Source organism: Thalassophryne amazonica, chromosome 1 (assembly GCF_902500255.1).
Source record: "Thalassophryne amazonica chromosome 1, fThaAma1.1, whole genome shotgun sequence".
Lineage (NCBI taxonomy): Eukaryota > Metazoa > Chordata > Actinopteri > Batrachoidiformes > Batrachoididae > Thalassophryne > Thalassophryne amazonica.
The window spans coordinates 88,633,270-88,646,037 of NC_047103.1; the positions used below are offsets into that span (position 1 = coordinate 88,633,270).

At 40.2% G+C, this 12,768-nt stretch overlaps 1 protein-coding gene across 1 annotated transcript in view; it reads left to right on the top strand.

Moving 5' to 3' along the window:
* si:ch211-276f18.2 (glucose-fructose oxidoreductase domain-containing protein 1) overlaps nt 1-9,107 on the top strand; it is a 112,933-nt gene extending 103,826 nt beyond the window's left edge. The window contains exons 2-3 of the mRNA XM_034172321.1: nt 1,239-1,432; nt 7,820-9,107. Coding sequence (XP_034028212.1) covers nt 1,239-1,432; nt 7,820-8,560 — 935 coding nt within the window. The 3' untranslated portion in view covers nt 8,561-9,107. The remainder of the gene's footprint in view (nt 1-1,238; nt 1,433-7,819) is intronic.
* Nucleotides 9,108-12,768: the final 3,661 nt, after the last annotated feature.

The window sequence follows — 12,768 nt, forward strand, 5'->3', positions numbered from 1 at the left end:
CTCTCTTTCGTGGTATGGTTTTGTTGTTTTTGACCTGCGTGTACCAAATACATTCATTCATTCATTCATGCATTCAACTTTTTTGGTGTTTTTGTGTTGAGTTTTGCAGATGAGGAAATGCTCTGAAAACGCTTCACATATTCAAAGCAGGTGTGCCATCTAGCATTCAATAGAAGAAACTTCAGCCACTTACCCAACAATAAATAAATTTAATTCTTTCACCAAAACATCAAATCTAGGCTTGCATCTTAGATGTACCTTCTGGCAAATTGTAGCAGTAGTTTTGAGATCTGCACAATAAATGTTCTCAAAATTACATTATATCTGTTTTTGTTTTGTTTTTTGTTGTAGTTTTTAGTTAATTATTTGTTTTTATCAATTTACCTTTGCTAAGGGGCCCCACTCATGAACATTTATAATTTTTACACTTAAGTTTATATCGTGATATATACCATTACCATGAAGGGATTCAATTTATACTGCAATATGAATTTTAGGTCATATCGCCCAGCTCTACTCATAACTTTTTATCACACATTGAGCCACCCACGCGCCGCCCCTTTATGCATTAATGAGTTAATCGTGACTCAGCGTGAGCGTGACTCTCAAACCCTAACCCTAACTCTCAGAAAAGGGGGTCATTTTTTATAGAAAATCAATAGGTGGCATCACGCAGGCTCTGTCCAGTATATATACAGTCGATGGTAAATACCTCACCTTTCACTCCAGCACTGCCCCCCACTTCCCCTGTGACCTTTTAACTGGAATACACAGGTTCAGAGGATGGATGAAATTAAAAGGTCCCCAATGCTGAAGGAAAACAGTTTTAACCACAAGGCTTTCTTTATATTTTATTAATCTTCATGTGTACAAGTTTAATGAAACCATCTCCTTTCCTAAACATAGCCGGGAAACATTACCATACATATTTGTGTCATTGCCATTCTTCCCTTCTTAAGTTTTAAAGGCTCCTCTTGTGGAAAATCAAGGCATTCTTGATTATGGGAGTTGCCACATTCTGTAGGACTGCATTGTTTCTTCGGGGAATGTTTTTCATGCTCCAGAGGATATTATGTCTGGGAGTGCTGCTGAAGCTGAGTAATTTCCTCTCTGCCTTCTGTCTTTTCATTAACTCTTTAGTTTATTATTACCACAACAGACATAATACTGTCAAAACAAGATTTTTTTTCTTTTATACCAAATTTATCAAACTTCTGTCAATTGTTCTCTTTTACAAGGTATTGGCAAGAATGTCATCTGTGACCGAACCGCCACACCTCTGGATGCCTTCCGAATGATGTCAGCAGCCCAGTACTACCCCAAATTACTGAGCATCATGGGAAATGTGCTACGCTTCTTACCAGCCTTTGTTCGAATGAAAGAGCTTTTGGAGGAGGGATACATTGGGGACCTTCTGGTCTGTGAAGCCCAGGTATGATGGCAATAAGGAATGCTTTTCATTTTAAACATTTTTCTGTTTCTATCATGTTTAATAACGTGATGACACGTTTTGATCACTCCAGTCAAGATGCTATTATAGCTAGTGGTGAAATGTACCATTGTTCCATGAGCCACACTATCTGACACCCAACGCAGGAGGTGGTCAGGCACCATTAAGCTGGATGTCAACCGCCTTAAAACCAGCAGATGTGAATGTGGAAGACTTTTAAGTTCGTAGAGCATGAGTGAACTTACTAAACCATAACCTCCATATCCTTTTAAATAGAAAGGGAATAACCTTCAACACTTGACATATTTACACTTCACAATGAGGAGTATGGCCAGGCTAAGCTACGGCTAACTTTAATGTTCTAAAAATGTATAATCAATTAATACATTTTATTTACATTTAGTGCTGTAAACATGCACATGTTTAGCTCCTTGATATTTTCGTTTGTTCAATAGCGACAAGAAGCAGTTTGTTCTTGAGTTCTTTCTGCCTTATACAGTAACATTAATTAGCCTATTAGCTTCTGCTGGCTCACAGTGTTTGCAGTATAAAAATAATGCACCAATTAAATTAAATTTGCTTCTTGCTGCATAAAGCAATAACAACATTTTTAAAATAAATGTGACTTCTAGGCTGATGGTTCATATTATTTTCTTCCAGGTGCGTGAATGTGTCAGTATCTCATGATTTGTTTTGATTCTGATTCATGGAGTCATGATTCAATTCAAAATAAATTTCAATTCAAAAATCAATTCAGTACATAGAGCTGCTAATTTCAGGATCTACTCAGGTGTGCTGCGGTGCTCTAAGAAAGGTGGTGTGTCAAATTGTGCCATGAAAGCATAGTGTATCTAAGATTATGTCGTTTTATATTCATGAACAAAAGCAAATCTGAATAAAGGTATTTGTTTTCCACAGAGCTGTAGGTGTGCAGGTCTTTTGAAATGAAACCGCAATGGATCTAGTTATTCTTTTTGCACATTCAGAATTGGCTGGAGATTTGTTAAAGTGATGCATTGTGTACTGTCTGCTCCTGGTGTTGTGTTCCTGTACCTGTTTGACTTCTTTCAACTCGGGTTGATGACATGCTAAATGTGTCCAAGCATTTGTTGTGTTTCCAAAATGTTTGACCTTTATTTTGCACATCTTGCATATTGAATTGGTCATATGAAGCTCCTTACCTGGGGTATTATAGAATCAAATGTGTACCCAAACACTTGTAATGTTAAAGGAGCGGGTTGAATTTGTTGCTGCTCCATGTTAATGAGCTGAGCTAACATGATGGGAACTGTTGTATGGAACCCGAGAAGGACATCAACTCTACTTTTACAGCAGAGAGGAGAAACTGAATCAAAATGGAGATGTTTTTTTAATAAATGTATTTTTTCAAAGTTTTTAATTGATTATGAATTGTTAAGGATAAGAATCACGATTCTGACATAAATCAGTTTTTTCAACACCCTTATTTATTTTTTCCTTATTTATTTTTTTCCTCTTCATGCAATTCATACTCCAGGGTGACATATCATCCAGAAGATAGGGTAATAGTGCAAATGACAGATTAATTGTCATAATGACTTGTTTTTAAAGTAATAATTATATAAATCTCCATGCAACGTTCCAGTGACATCTGCCACCTTGCAGTCTTCTCAAGTCCACACTGCCTGGTGAAAGTTCGATACATGTCAAGGTTCAAACATGGAAAGAATAACTCAGAAATATGAGGAGTTCAGGACAGCGTGAGTGCACTGCATTTTCTCCATGCCATCCTCACCAGAATCTGTGTGGAGCCTTGGGCTGGTGTCCACTGAGGCCTGGGGAAAAAATCTTTTCCAGAGTTTTCCGAGTGGTGTGCAAGTGTGGCAAGATGACCTTAGAACTTCATCACCAAGCAAGAAATTTTTATATTTTATTTATAACATATTATTCATACATTGAAGACCCTATTTTCATTTAGCACCATTTGCAAAAGTTACTTGTTTTCTTTTTTTTAATCATGCCAAACCATTTATTGAAGATCACAAAACCCATGGCTTGGATTTTGTGATTTGTTGCACCCATGGCTGTAAGATATGACCAAAATCTTATGTCATGAGTCATTTTATACCCCGATTATAATATAGTACATTTTCTGTAAAGCTAATTAATTAATAGTTTATACAGTTGTGGTAAGACGTTTACATACGGCCATCATGGGCATGAATGTCATGGTAATTTTGGGCTTTTAATGATGTCTTTGAACTTTTCTTTTGCCAAGGTGGAATGAGTGCACAGCATACATCATTAATTACTTTAAAAAGAATTGGGCGCACAAATAAAACTTATTTTGGATATTCTCTAATCCGCACAGACAGTTGTTTAACTAAACGTAAAAAAACCTACTCTCTGACTTTTGAAGCATCCTGCATTTACTGAACTTTTTTGTTGCTTTTTTTACTGTTGTATTTAAGGCAGAGGTGGTGAACAAGTGGTTAGTTCACTTGGTTTCAGTGCAGAAGGTCCCCGATTCAAAGCCCACCACTGCCCATTCTCCATGTAATGAGGAGTTGTTACGAAGGGCATTTGGCATAGAACTTGTGCCAAAATCAATATGCAGATCCACTTCGTATCTGCTGTGGTGACTAGGGTTGTGTATCAAGAACCGGTTCTTTTTGGGTATCGTTAAGAACTTATTTGATCCACCGACATCAATAGCCTTTTTGCTTAACGATTCCCTTATCGGCCCTTCAGAGTTGCTGTTGTTTTTGAGGATGTTTGTCAGGAAAAAGATCATTTCTCTAATTGATTACAGACCCTGCAGCGGGTCTGCAGTCAACCGCTTCTGCAGGACGACTCCACTTGTGTATGGAAAGACATTCATGCCAATAATGTCTGAAAGGAAATGCTTTTGGCAAAAATTACAGATTTTGTTTGTTTCTATTTATGTCTAGAGATCAAAGATCCACCATGTAGAGTTTATTATGTCTAGAGTTTAAGGATCCAGTGACCAATTTCACATATATTTACTTTAAGACTCAATAAAATGTTGTTGACATAGAAAACCTGTAAAGCTTACTTTTAGTACACAGAAAATTCACAAGAGGTATCAATAAGGGAATCAATAAGGAATCGGATTGATAAGCGGAATCGATAATGGCATCGATATCTATAAAATCTTATCAATACCCATCCCTAGTGGCGACCCTGAGTGCAAAACAAGGCAGCAGCTGAAGGGACTTATTGTTGCATTTTAACCGTGGCTTTTCTTGAACTATAACTTCTTCTTTCAGGGTAACTGAACTGAAAATCAAATAAAAAATAGAAATATAACAATAAGTATAATCTGAACAGTTAAAACTAAACCCACCCTGTACCCCTCCTCTTCCTCCAGGTGTCCCATTAACGCCACACCTCCAAAACATGAAAACGCACTGTCTGAATGATTGCTGCAGGGATTAGCAGTAAGAGCACCTAAGAGGGAAAAAGCACTTAATCTCAAAATGAAGCCTTAAATTTCTCAATGTTTCATAGCAGTTACATACACAGCCACCGTGTTTCATCATACTATATATTTCATCATATCACACAGCCCAAATTCCATCCTAAGTCAGGCCACAGTTGTCAGAGCTGAAACTCTGTATAATATTATTGAATAATACAATGCATCCAGAAAGTATTCACAATGCTTAACTTTTTTCACATTTTATGTTATGGCCTCATTCCAAAATAGAGTAAATTTATTTTTTCCCTCAAAATTCTACTCAGAACACCCCATAATGAGAACATGAAAAAAGTTATTTTTTGAAATGTTCGCAGTTTAAAAAAAAAAAAAAAAAGACTAAGAAATCACATGTAGATAAGTATTCACACCTTTTGGTCATTCGTTTGTTGATACACCTTTGGCAGCAATTACGGCCTCAAGTCTTCTTGGTGCACCTATCTTTGGGCAGTTTTGCTCATTCCTCTTTGCAGCACCTCTCAAGCTCCATCAGGTTGGATGGGGAGCATCAGTGCACAGCTATTTTCACATCTCTCCAGAGATGTTCAGTCAGATTCAGGTCTGGGCTCTGCCTGGCTCACTCAAGGACATTCACAGAGTTGTCCTGAAGTCCCTCCTTTGATATCTTGGGTGTGTGTAAAGATGAACCGTCACCTCAGTCTGAGGTCAAGAGCGCTCTGGAGCAGGTTTTCATCAAGGATGTCTCTGTACATTGCTGCATTCATCTTAGCCTCAGTTAATTCTGACTAGTCTCCCAGTTTAATCTTTGTCTCATCAGACTAAAGAATTTTGTTTCTGATGCCCTGAGAGTCCTTCAGGTGCCTTTTGGCAAACTCCAGGTAGGCTGCCATGTGCCTTTTACTAAGGAGTGGCTTCCGTCTTCCCACTCATACCATACAGGCCTGATTGGTGGATTGCTGCAGAGATGGTTGTCCTTCTGGAAGGTTCTCTTCTCTCCACAGAGGAATGCTGGAGCTGTAGCAGGGTGACCATCGGGTTCTTGGTCATCTCCCTGACTAAGGCCCTTCTCCCCCAATTGCTCAGTTTAGACAGGGCCAGCTCTAGGAAGAGTCCGAGTGGATCCGAACCGCTTCCATTTATGGGTGATGGAGGCCACTGTGCTCATGCTTGGTTTGTGCTCAGACATGCACTGTCAACTGTGGGACTTTATATGTAGACAGTAGGCATGTGGAAATTAATCAGTATGAATCGGTATCTCAATACAAACATGCATGAGCCGTGTGCATCGATTCATTCAGTGTGCATCTATCCAATAGACAGGTGGAATCGTGTTGCATCGCTCTCTGCCTGCTCAGTTTTTTTTCCAAGGCACATTGAATGCACCATAGATGGTTCAGGACACCAGAGCGGCCATTGTTTTGAGGGTGTTTATCGAGAAAAGGATTATTTCTCTACACTGATTGCAGACTGCAGGGGGTCTGCCGTTTGCTTAAAACAATGAAGCAGCGCTTCGACCCGCTGTTCGCTGGTTCTCTGCTTCGCTGGTTTTCAGAAGTGGCAGGTCTGTTGGTGTGAGCACCAGCCTGTGCATAAACTGAAGTTGTCCATCAGGTAAAGGAAATAATAATAATAACAATATTAACAATAATAATATCTTCTGTTTTGTGGGACAAAGTGCACAACTCCAAAGAGCCACGCAGATTGTGGTCAGAATTAGTAACTTCAAAGTGAATTGCTGTTTTAAATCAAATGACACCTCTTTCCAAACGTAAATACAAACAATAAACTACAACCAACCAAACTCAGTGGGTTTGTTTTTCCCCACAATGAGATGCCCTGCGTTTTATATGAATTACATCCTGATGTGCAGCACAGCCGGCTGAAGAGCTCAGCTCAGAGTTTATGGAGTTACATTTGTACATTACTATCTGGAAGGAAATGCTTTTGACAAAAACTACAGATTTTGTTTATTTCTATTTCTGTCCAGAGATCAAGGATCCATCATGTACATCAAGGATCCAGTGACCATGTACAATTTCTATTGATTTTTTTTTTTTTAATTTATGTCCAGAGATCAAGGATCCAGTGACCAATTTCATATTTATTTACTTTAAGACTCAATGTTGTTGACATAGAAAACCTGTAAAGCCTACTTTTAGTACAGACAAAATTCACAAGATGTATTGATATGGGACTCGATAAAGAATCGGATTGATAAGCAGAATTGATAATGGCATCAATATCAATAAAATCTTATCAATTCCCATCCATAATCGTATCGCACCAAATTGCATCGTATCACGTCGTGAGGAATTAAATCGGCATCAAATACATATCAAAACACATTGAATCAGGAACAGGGGTGAATCATATCGCATCGTCAGTATCGCCATGTATCGCAATATATTGTATCGCTGGCAGTGTATCGAGGTGCGTATCGAATCATTGTCAGTGATGAGATTCACATGCCTAGTAGACAGGTGTGGGCCTTTGCAAATCATGTCCAATCAACTGAATTTACCCCAGGTGGACTCCAATTAATCTGTAGAAACATCTGAAGGATAATGAGTGGAAACAGGATGCACCTGAGCTCAATTTTCAGCTTCATTGCGAATACTTAGGTACATGTCATTTCTTAGTTTTCTTATTATTATTTTAATAAATTTGCAAAAATCCCCCCCAAATTTTTTTCACATTGTCATTATGGGGTGCTGTGTGTAGAATTTTGAGGAACAAAATGAATTTCATCCATTTTGGAATAAGGCTGTAACATTAAAAGAAATGTAGAAAAAGTGCAGCGCTGTGAATACTTTCCGGATGCACGGTACATTGGCAATGTGAATGCATGTATTATTGACTTTAACTGTAGATACCATCATAAAAAATGAATGTGATGTGTGTGGTGGCAGTAATCTCTCTTTCTCTTGAAGGTCCACAGTGGCAGTCTCCTGGGGAAAAAATATAACTGGAGCTGCGATGACTTGATGGGAGGTGGTGGACTGCATTCAGTGGGAAGCTACATCATTGACCTGCTTACATTTTTGACAGGCCAACGTGCAACAAAAGTCCATGGATTTCTCAAGACCTTTGTCAAACAGACAGATCATATCCGGGGCATCCGGCAGATCACCAGCGATGACTTCTGCACATTTCAGATGGTACTGGAGGGAGGTGCTTGCTGCACCGTCACACTCAACTTTAATGTTCCTGGAGAGTTCAGACAGGAGGTGATTCTTGTTGGCACGGTTGGGAGGTTAACAGTCACAGGGACAGACCTTTATGGACAGAAGAACAGTGGAGGTGGAGGAAGGGGTGGTGGGCCAGAACTTATCCTCAAAGACACCACGCCCCTTGAGAAGGCTTCCTTACCAGAAAAGGCCTTCAGTGACATTCCATCCCCATATCTCACTGGAACAATCCGCATGATTCAGGCAGTGCGGCAGGCTTTTCAGGACCAGGATGATCGTCGCACATGGGACGGAAGGCCTCTTACAATGGCTGCCACTTTTGAGGACTGTCTTTATGCACTTTGTGTTGTGGATACCATAAAGAAATCCAACCAGTGTGGAGAGTGGCAGAACATTGTGGTGATGACTGAAGAACCGGAGGTCAGCCCAGCATATTTGATCAGCGAGGCCATGCGACGGAGTAGGATGTCCCTCTACTGTTAGCTTCTGCCTCAGTGTTGCTGTCCAAGATGACTAAATGCAAATTACCTGAGAAACTGAGCAGGTTGTGGAAAGACTTGGGTATTGTTGGAACTTTTTTCATACAGTTGTAGTTCCCAGTACTTCATGTTATTGCTTTTAGATTTTTAAATTCTGTCAAATTTGTGTTGCTGTTACAGAGGTTTTGCCACTATGATCCAGATGGTTCTGGTTTGCCTACTACCCTGCCTCAATGAGGGAAAGCAATGTGATTTATTATCAAACTTTTATTTATGAAGAAGTCTTCTATTTCTCTTTGAGACTTGTGCACTCAGCTGATCAAGGCAACAAAGGTAAGAGCCATCAAGTCAGCCTGACTGATAGATCAGCATGGATTTGCCTATAATTTACTAGTTTTTAAATCAAGTATTTGCCCAACTCACTGTTTTCATGATTCTTGCTTAACCATGAGGATATTGCATCTCTGCTCTTAGCTTTTTTCTTCTGAAAGACACAATTTACACTGTGCGTCTGACTGAGGACAGCCAATGAAGAATGACAGTCCTCTTTGTTAACATTGTGCAACTGTATTTTTGCTATAATCTGCACGTTGTACCAGGCTAGTTTTGAGAATTAGTGTGCTTGATACTGTAGCGTTAATCTGTGTATCCTCTTTATCTGGGGCCACCATCCTTGCTCCTGGAGATCACCTATCGTCCTTGTTTCCAGCTCTCCCTAGTCTACCCACTGCTGATTCACTAAGTCAGGTGTGCTCAACCAATCGAGACAGGCAAGTACCTGGCTGGACTAATCAGCTGTGGTTGCAGCAGGTACACATGGAAAACATGCAGGGCAGAGGATCTCCAGGAACAGGGTTGGTGAGCAGGGTTTTTGCCATTGTAGTTGAGCATAGGGAACCCCTATGCTGTGATTTAACCAGCATAGGGGGGCTTATCGGGTTTGTTTTTTTTTTGTTTGTTTGTTTGTTTTTTGTTTTTGTTGTTGTTTTCTTTTTTAAAGGACATGTCACATGTAATTTAACATCCCAGTTGGCAACACAATGTGGCACTCAAAATGCAGGAATTAGTGTTTCAAAGGGTTATAAATTTCAAAACTTTCTCGGGGGTACGCCCCAAGCACCTCCTACAATACTTGTGCCTGCAGTGCTTGTTCCCCCTGTGCTGTAAAAAAAAAAATCCTTGTGAGAACCCTGGTGAGCATTATCCTATATGCTTCTGTATGTGTGAAACAAGAGGAGAAAAAATAACCGTTACTTTGGCTTCTGGGTTTTCAGAAAGCTTTACCCTCTGGATGATCTATGTCATGTCTGGCTGAAGGCATCACAGCAGGAGAAATACTTTTTATCTTCATCCTGGGGCAAAGTGACTGTCGTGTGATGTGGCTCATAATGTGTTGCTGCATGGTTGTATTCAGTACCAGTAGGCTGTAGTGGCACATCGTGTGGAGTGTGACCAGTGTAGTGATACTCTAGATTTCTTGCTTTGCTAACATCATGAAGCATATCTAAGAGATATACTGAATTCTGACCCGTATTAGTGTTTCCCGATACTGAGCTTTAAGTGTGTGTGGTGCGTTGAGTTAAGGGATGACAGAGTATTAGGGACACAGTTTGAAACAAGAAAAATATATTTAGAGTTTTCTTTTGGGTTTTTTTGTGTGTGCGCGTGTGTGTTGTTTTTTTTTTTTTTTTTGTGCTGTCTCATCTGCCCTCTCTGGTCAGGGTCAGTTGGATCCTGGTGTGTTTAATCCGGTAGTTCAGTTCACATCTGAACTCTGGTGCTAACCAGACAAATAAACCATGGTCTTGTCGAGGACGGCAGGTCCTGCTTCAGTTTAAAGTAGACTGTGGTACTGTTCACGTGGAGGTTGAAAATGCAAACTGTCCAAATGAACCAAATGACTGTCGTGTGTAAATTCTGCATGTTTTATATTTTGTTTTGCAACAGAAAAGTTGTTTGTTGATGTGGAGTACATAAGAAGTAAAAAATCCTATATAAATGATAAATGGTCTTTATATAGCACATGGTCAAAGGGCTTTACAGTGATGCCTCACATTCACTCATTCACACACACAAACACAGATGTCAGGGTGCTGACATGCAGGGTGATCACCACACACTGCAGGCAACTTTGGGATTAAGGACCTTGCCCAAGGGCCCTGATTGATTTTCTGGTCTAACATGGACTTGAACCGAGGATCCTCTGGTGACAAGCACTATATAGATCCAGATGCCCATTGGGCTGGTGGCTATCCCCAGATACTGTAGCATGAAACACATTAGAGTCTATGTGCCAGCCCATTTGAGGTTACTTTGACAACCAAAGCCAGTGCCCGAGGTGAACTGGTACAACGCAGATGAAGTGCCTTAATGGAATATGTACATGCTTTCTAATTATATCATGACCACAGCTCTGAATATCCTATGAAAACACAGCAAAATATGGTAAGATACCCCAATGTTCAAAAGGTTGGAAGTGCCAAACATTTCCATTATTTGTACCATTTAGAAATGAAAATACTATTCAGTCAGTCTGGAGGCATGCACCAGTGCTGTATCAACCACATGGTGGAAGCACCATAAGTCCTCCTGATGGGCAAACATTCAGGCAGTCAGCTGGTCCAGCTCCACCTCCTGAAAGTAACCATCTGTCTGCCACCACCAGGTGAAACATGTGCTTCCTCCTGGCATATTGCAGCATTTTTCTTAAAACATCAGATTTTTGTCTGTGTGGTCCTAATACTCTGTCACAATGAGTAAATCTTAACTTGTATGCTTTTTGGCTGTGTTCTCATATTGTCCTGGTGACACAATGTTTAGCCTACTTTACGAAGTGCAGTGAACATGGTGCGCATCCACGTTCAGTGTTCCAACAGAAATACCATCCCAGTTCCAGTCAGCTGTTTGTCGCCCAGTGAGGTAGACTCGAGAATGTAGTCCATGGAGACAGACTCGCTAACTGTTTCTAACATTATTTAACTTGTCAGCCTGCCCATCAAACACTGAGTACATTCATGTCTAAGGCTAACTTACTTTACTTACTATACGTACTTTATTTTGTGTGATAAAGTATATCACACACGATTTACCTTCTCTGCTTAGAAACACGAGACGACGCCACATTTTACGTTAATCGCCTGCCATTAGTACTTTTTGTAGGTGACATTCAAAGTCGTGCTTGACAAGAAGTGAACACACACACAGTTAAACGTTTGGTTTGGAAGTTGCTTGTTTGCCTTTCGGCTGCTCCCATTTGTTCAGGGTCACCACAGCGCATCCACTACAGATCCTCACTGGGACATGGTACAAGTTTTACACCAGATACTAGGGGTGCCGGAAAAAATCGATTCACGTCCGAATCGAGATTCTTATTTATTCCGATTCTGAATCAATCCAAAATGTCCAAGAATCGATTTTTAAAAAGCATTTTTTTAAACCTTTTCTTACTTACTTGCTGTGTGTACTGTTTGTCAGGCAACGGCTTCCGTACTACAGCGTCCCTACCAAGGGAGGGTCCAGCGTGCTTCAAACATTTGTGAGCTGTAGCTTAGCATGGCGGACAAAGAGCTAATTCGCATTTTAGATTTTATTACTTGCTGCGTAAGAAGGAGCTTGACATGACTTATGCAGTGTGCAAAATCTGCAAAATGAAAGTCAAGTACTTCGGAAACACTTCAAATCCGCAAGCCCACATGCGACGCCATCACCTGGAGCTAAAAGGAGCAGAGCAGCGGTATCTGCCGACGACCAGCACTTCACTAAACTGCTAGCCAACTCTGAACGAGCAAAGCAGATGAGTAAATTTACATCTAGAATCACTTGATTAACCTTGTAAAGCTGCATTTTCTTAAACATAAACATTTTTTAAGTAATATAACTATTTCTCAGAGCTCTTTGAATCGAAAATCAATTCTGAATCGAATCGTCACCCCAAGAATGGGAATCGAATTCAATCGTGACTTGTTGTACGATTCACATCCCTACCAGATACGCTTTGTGACATAACTCCAGCTTTACCTGAAGAAACACACACACAGTCCCTGGCCTTCTGAAGAGTTCGCACATCCAAGTACTAACCAGAACACACTCTGCTTAGCATCTAAGATCTGACAGGATAAGGCTCACACGGAGCAGACTGGCTGCATTTTTGCAGCCGTTTGAAGCTGGAAATAATCCTGTCTGCAGTTTTTTTTTTTTTTTTTTTTTTTGCCT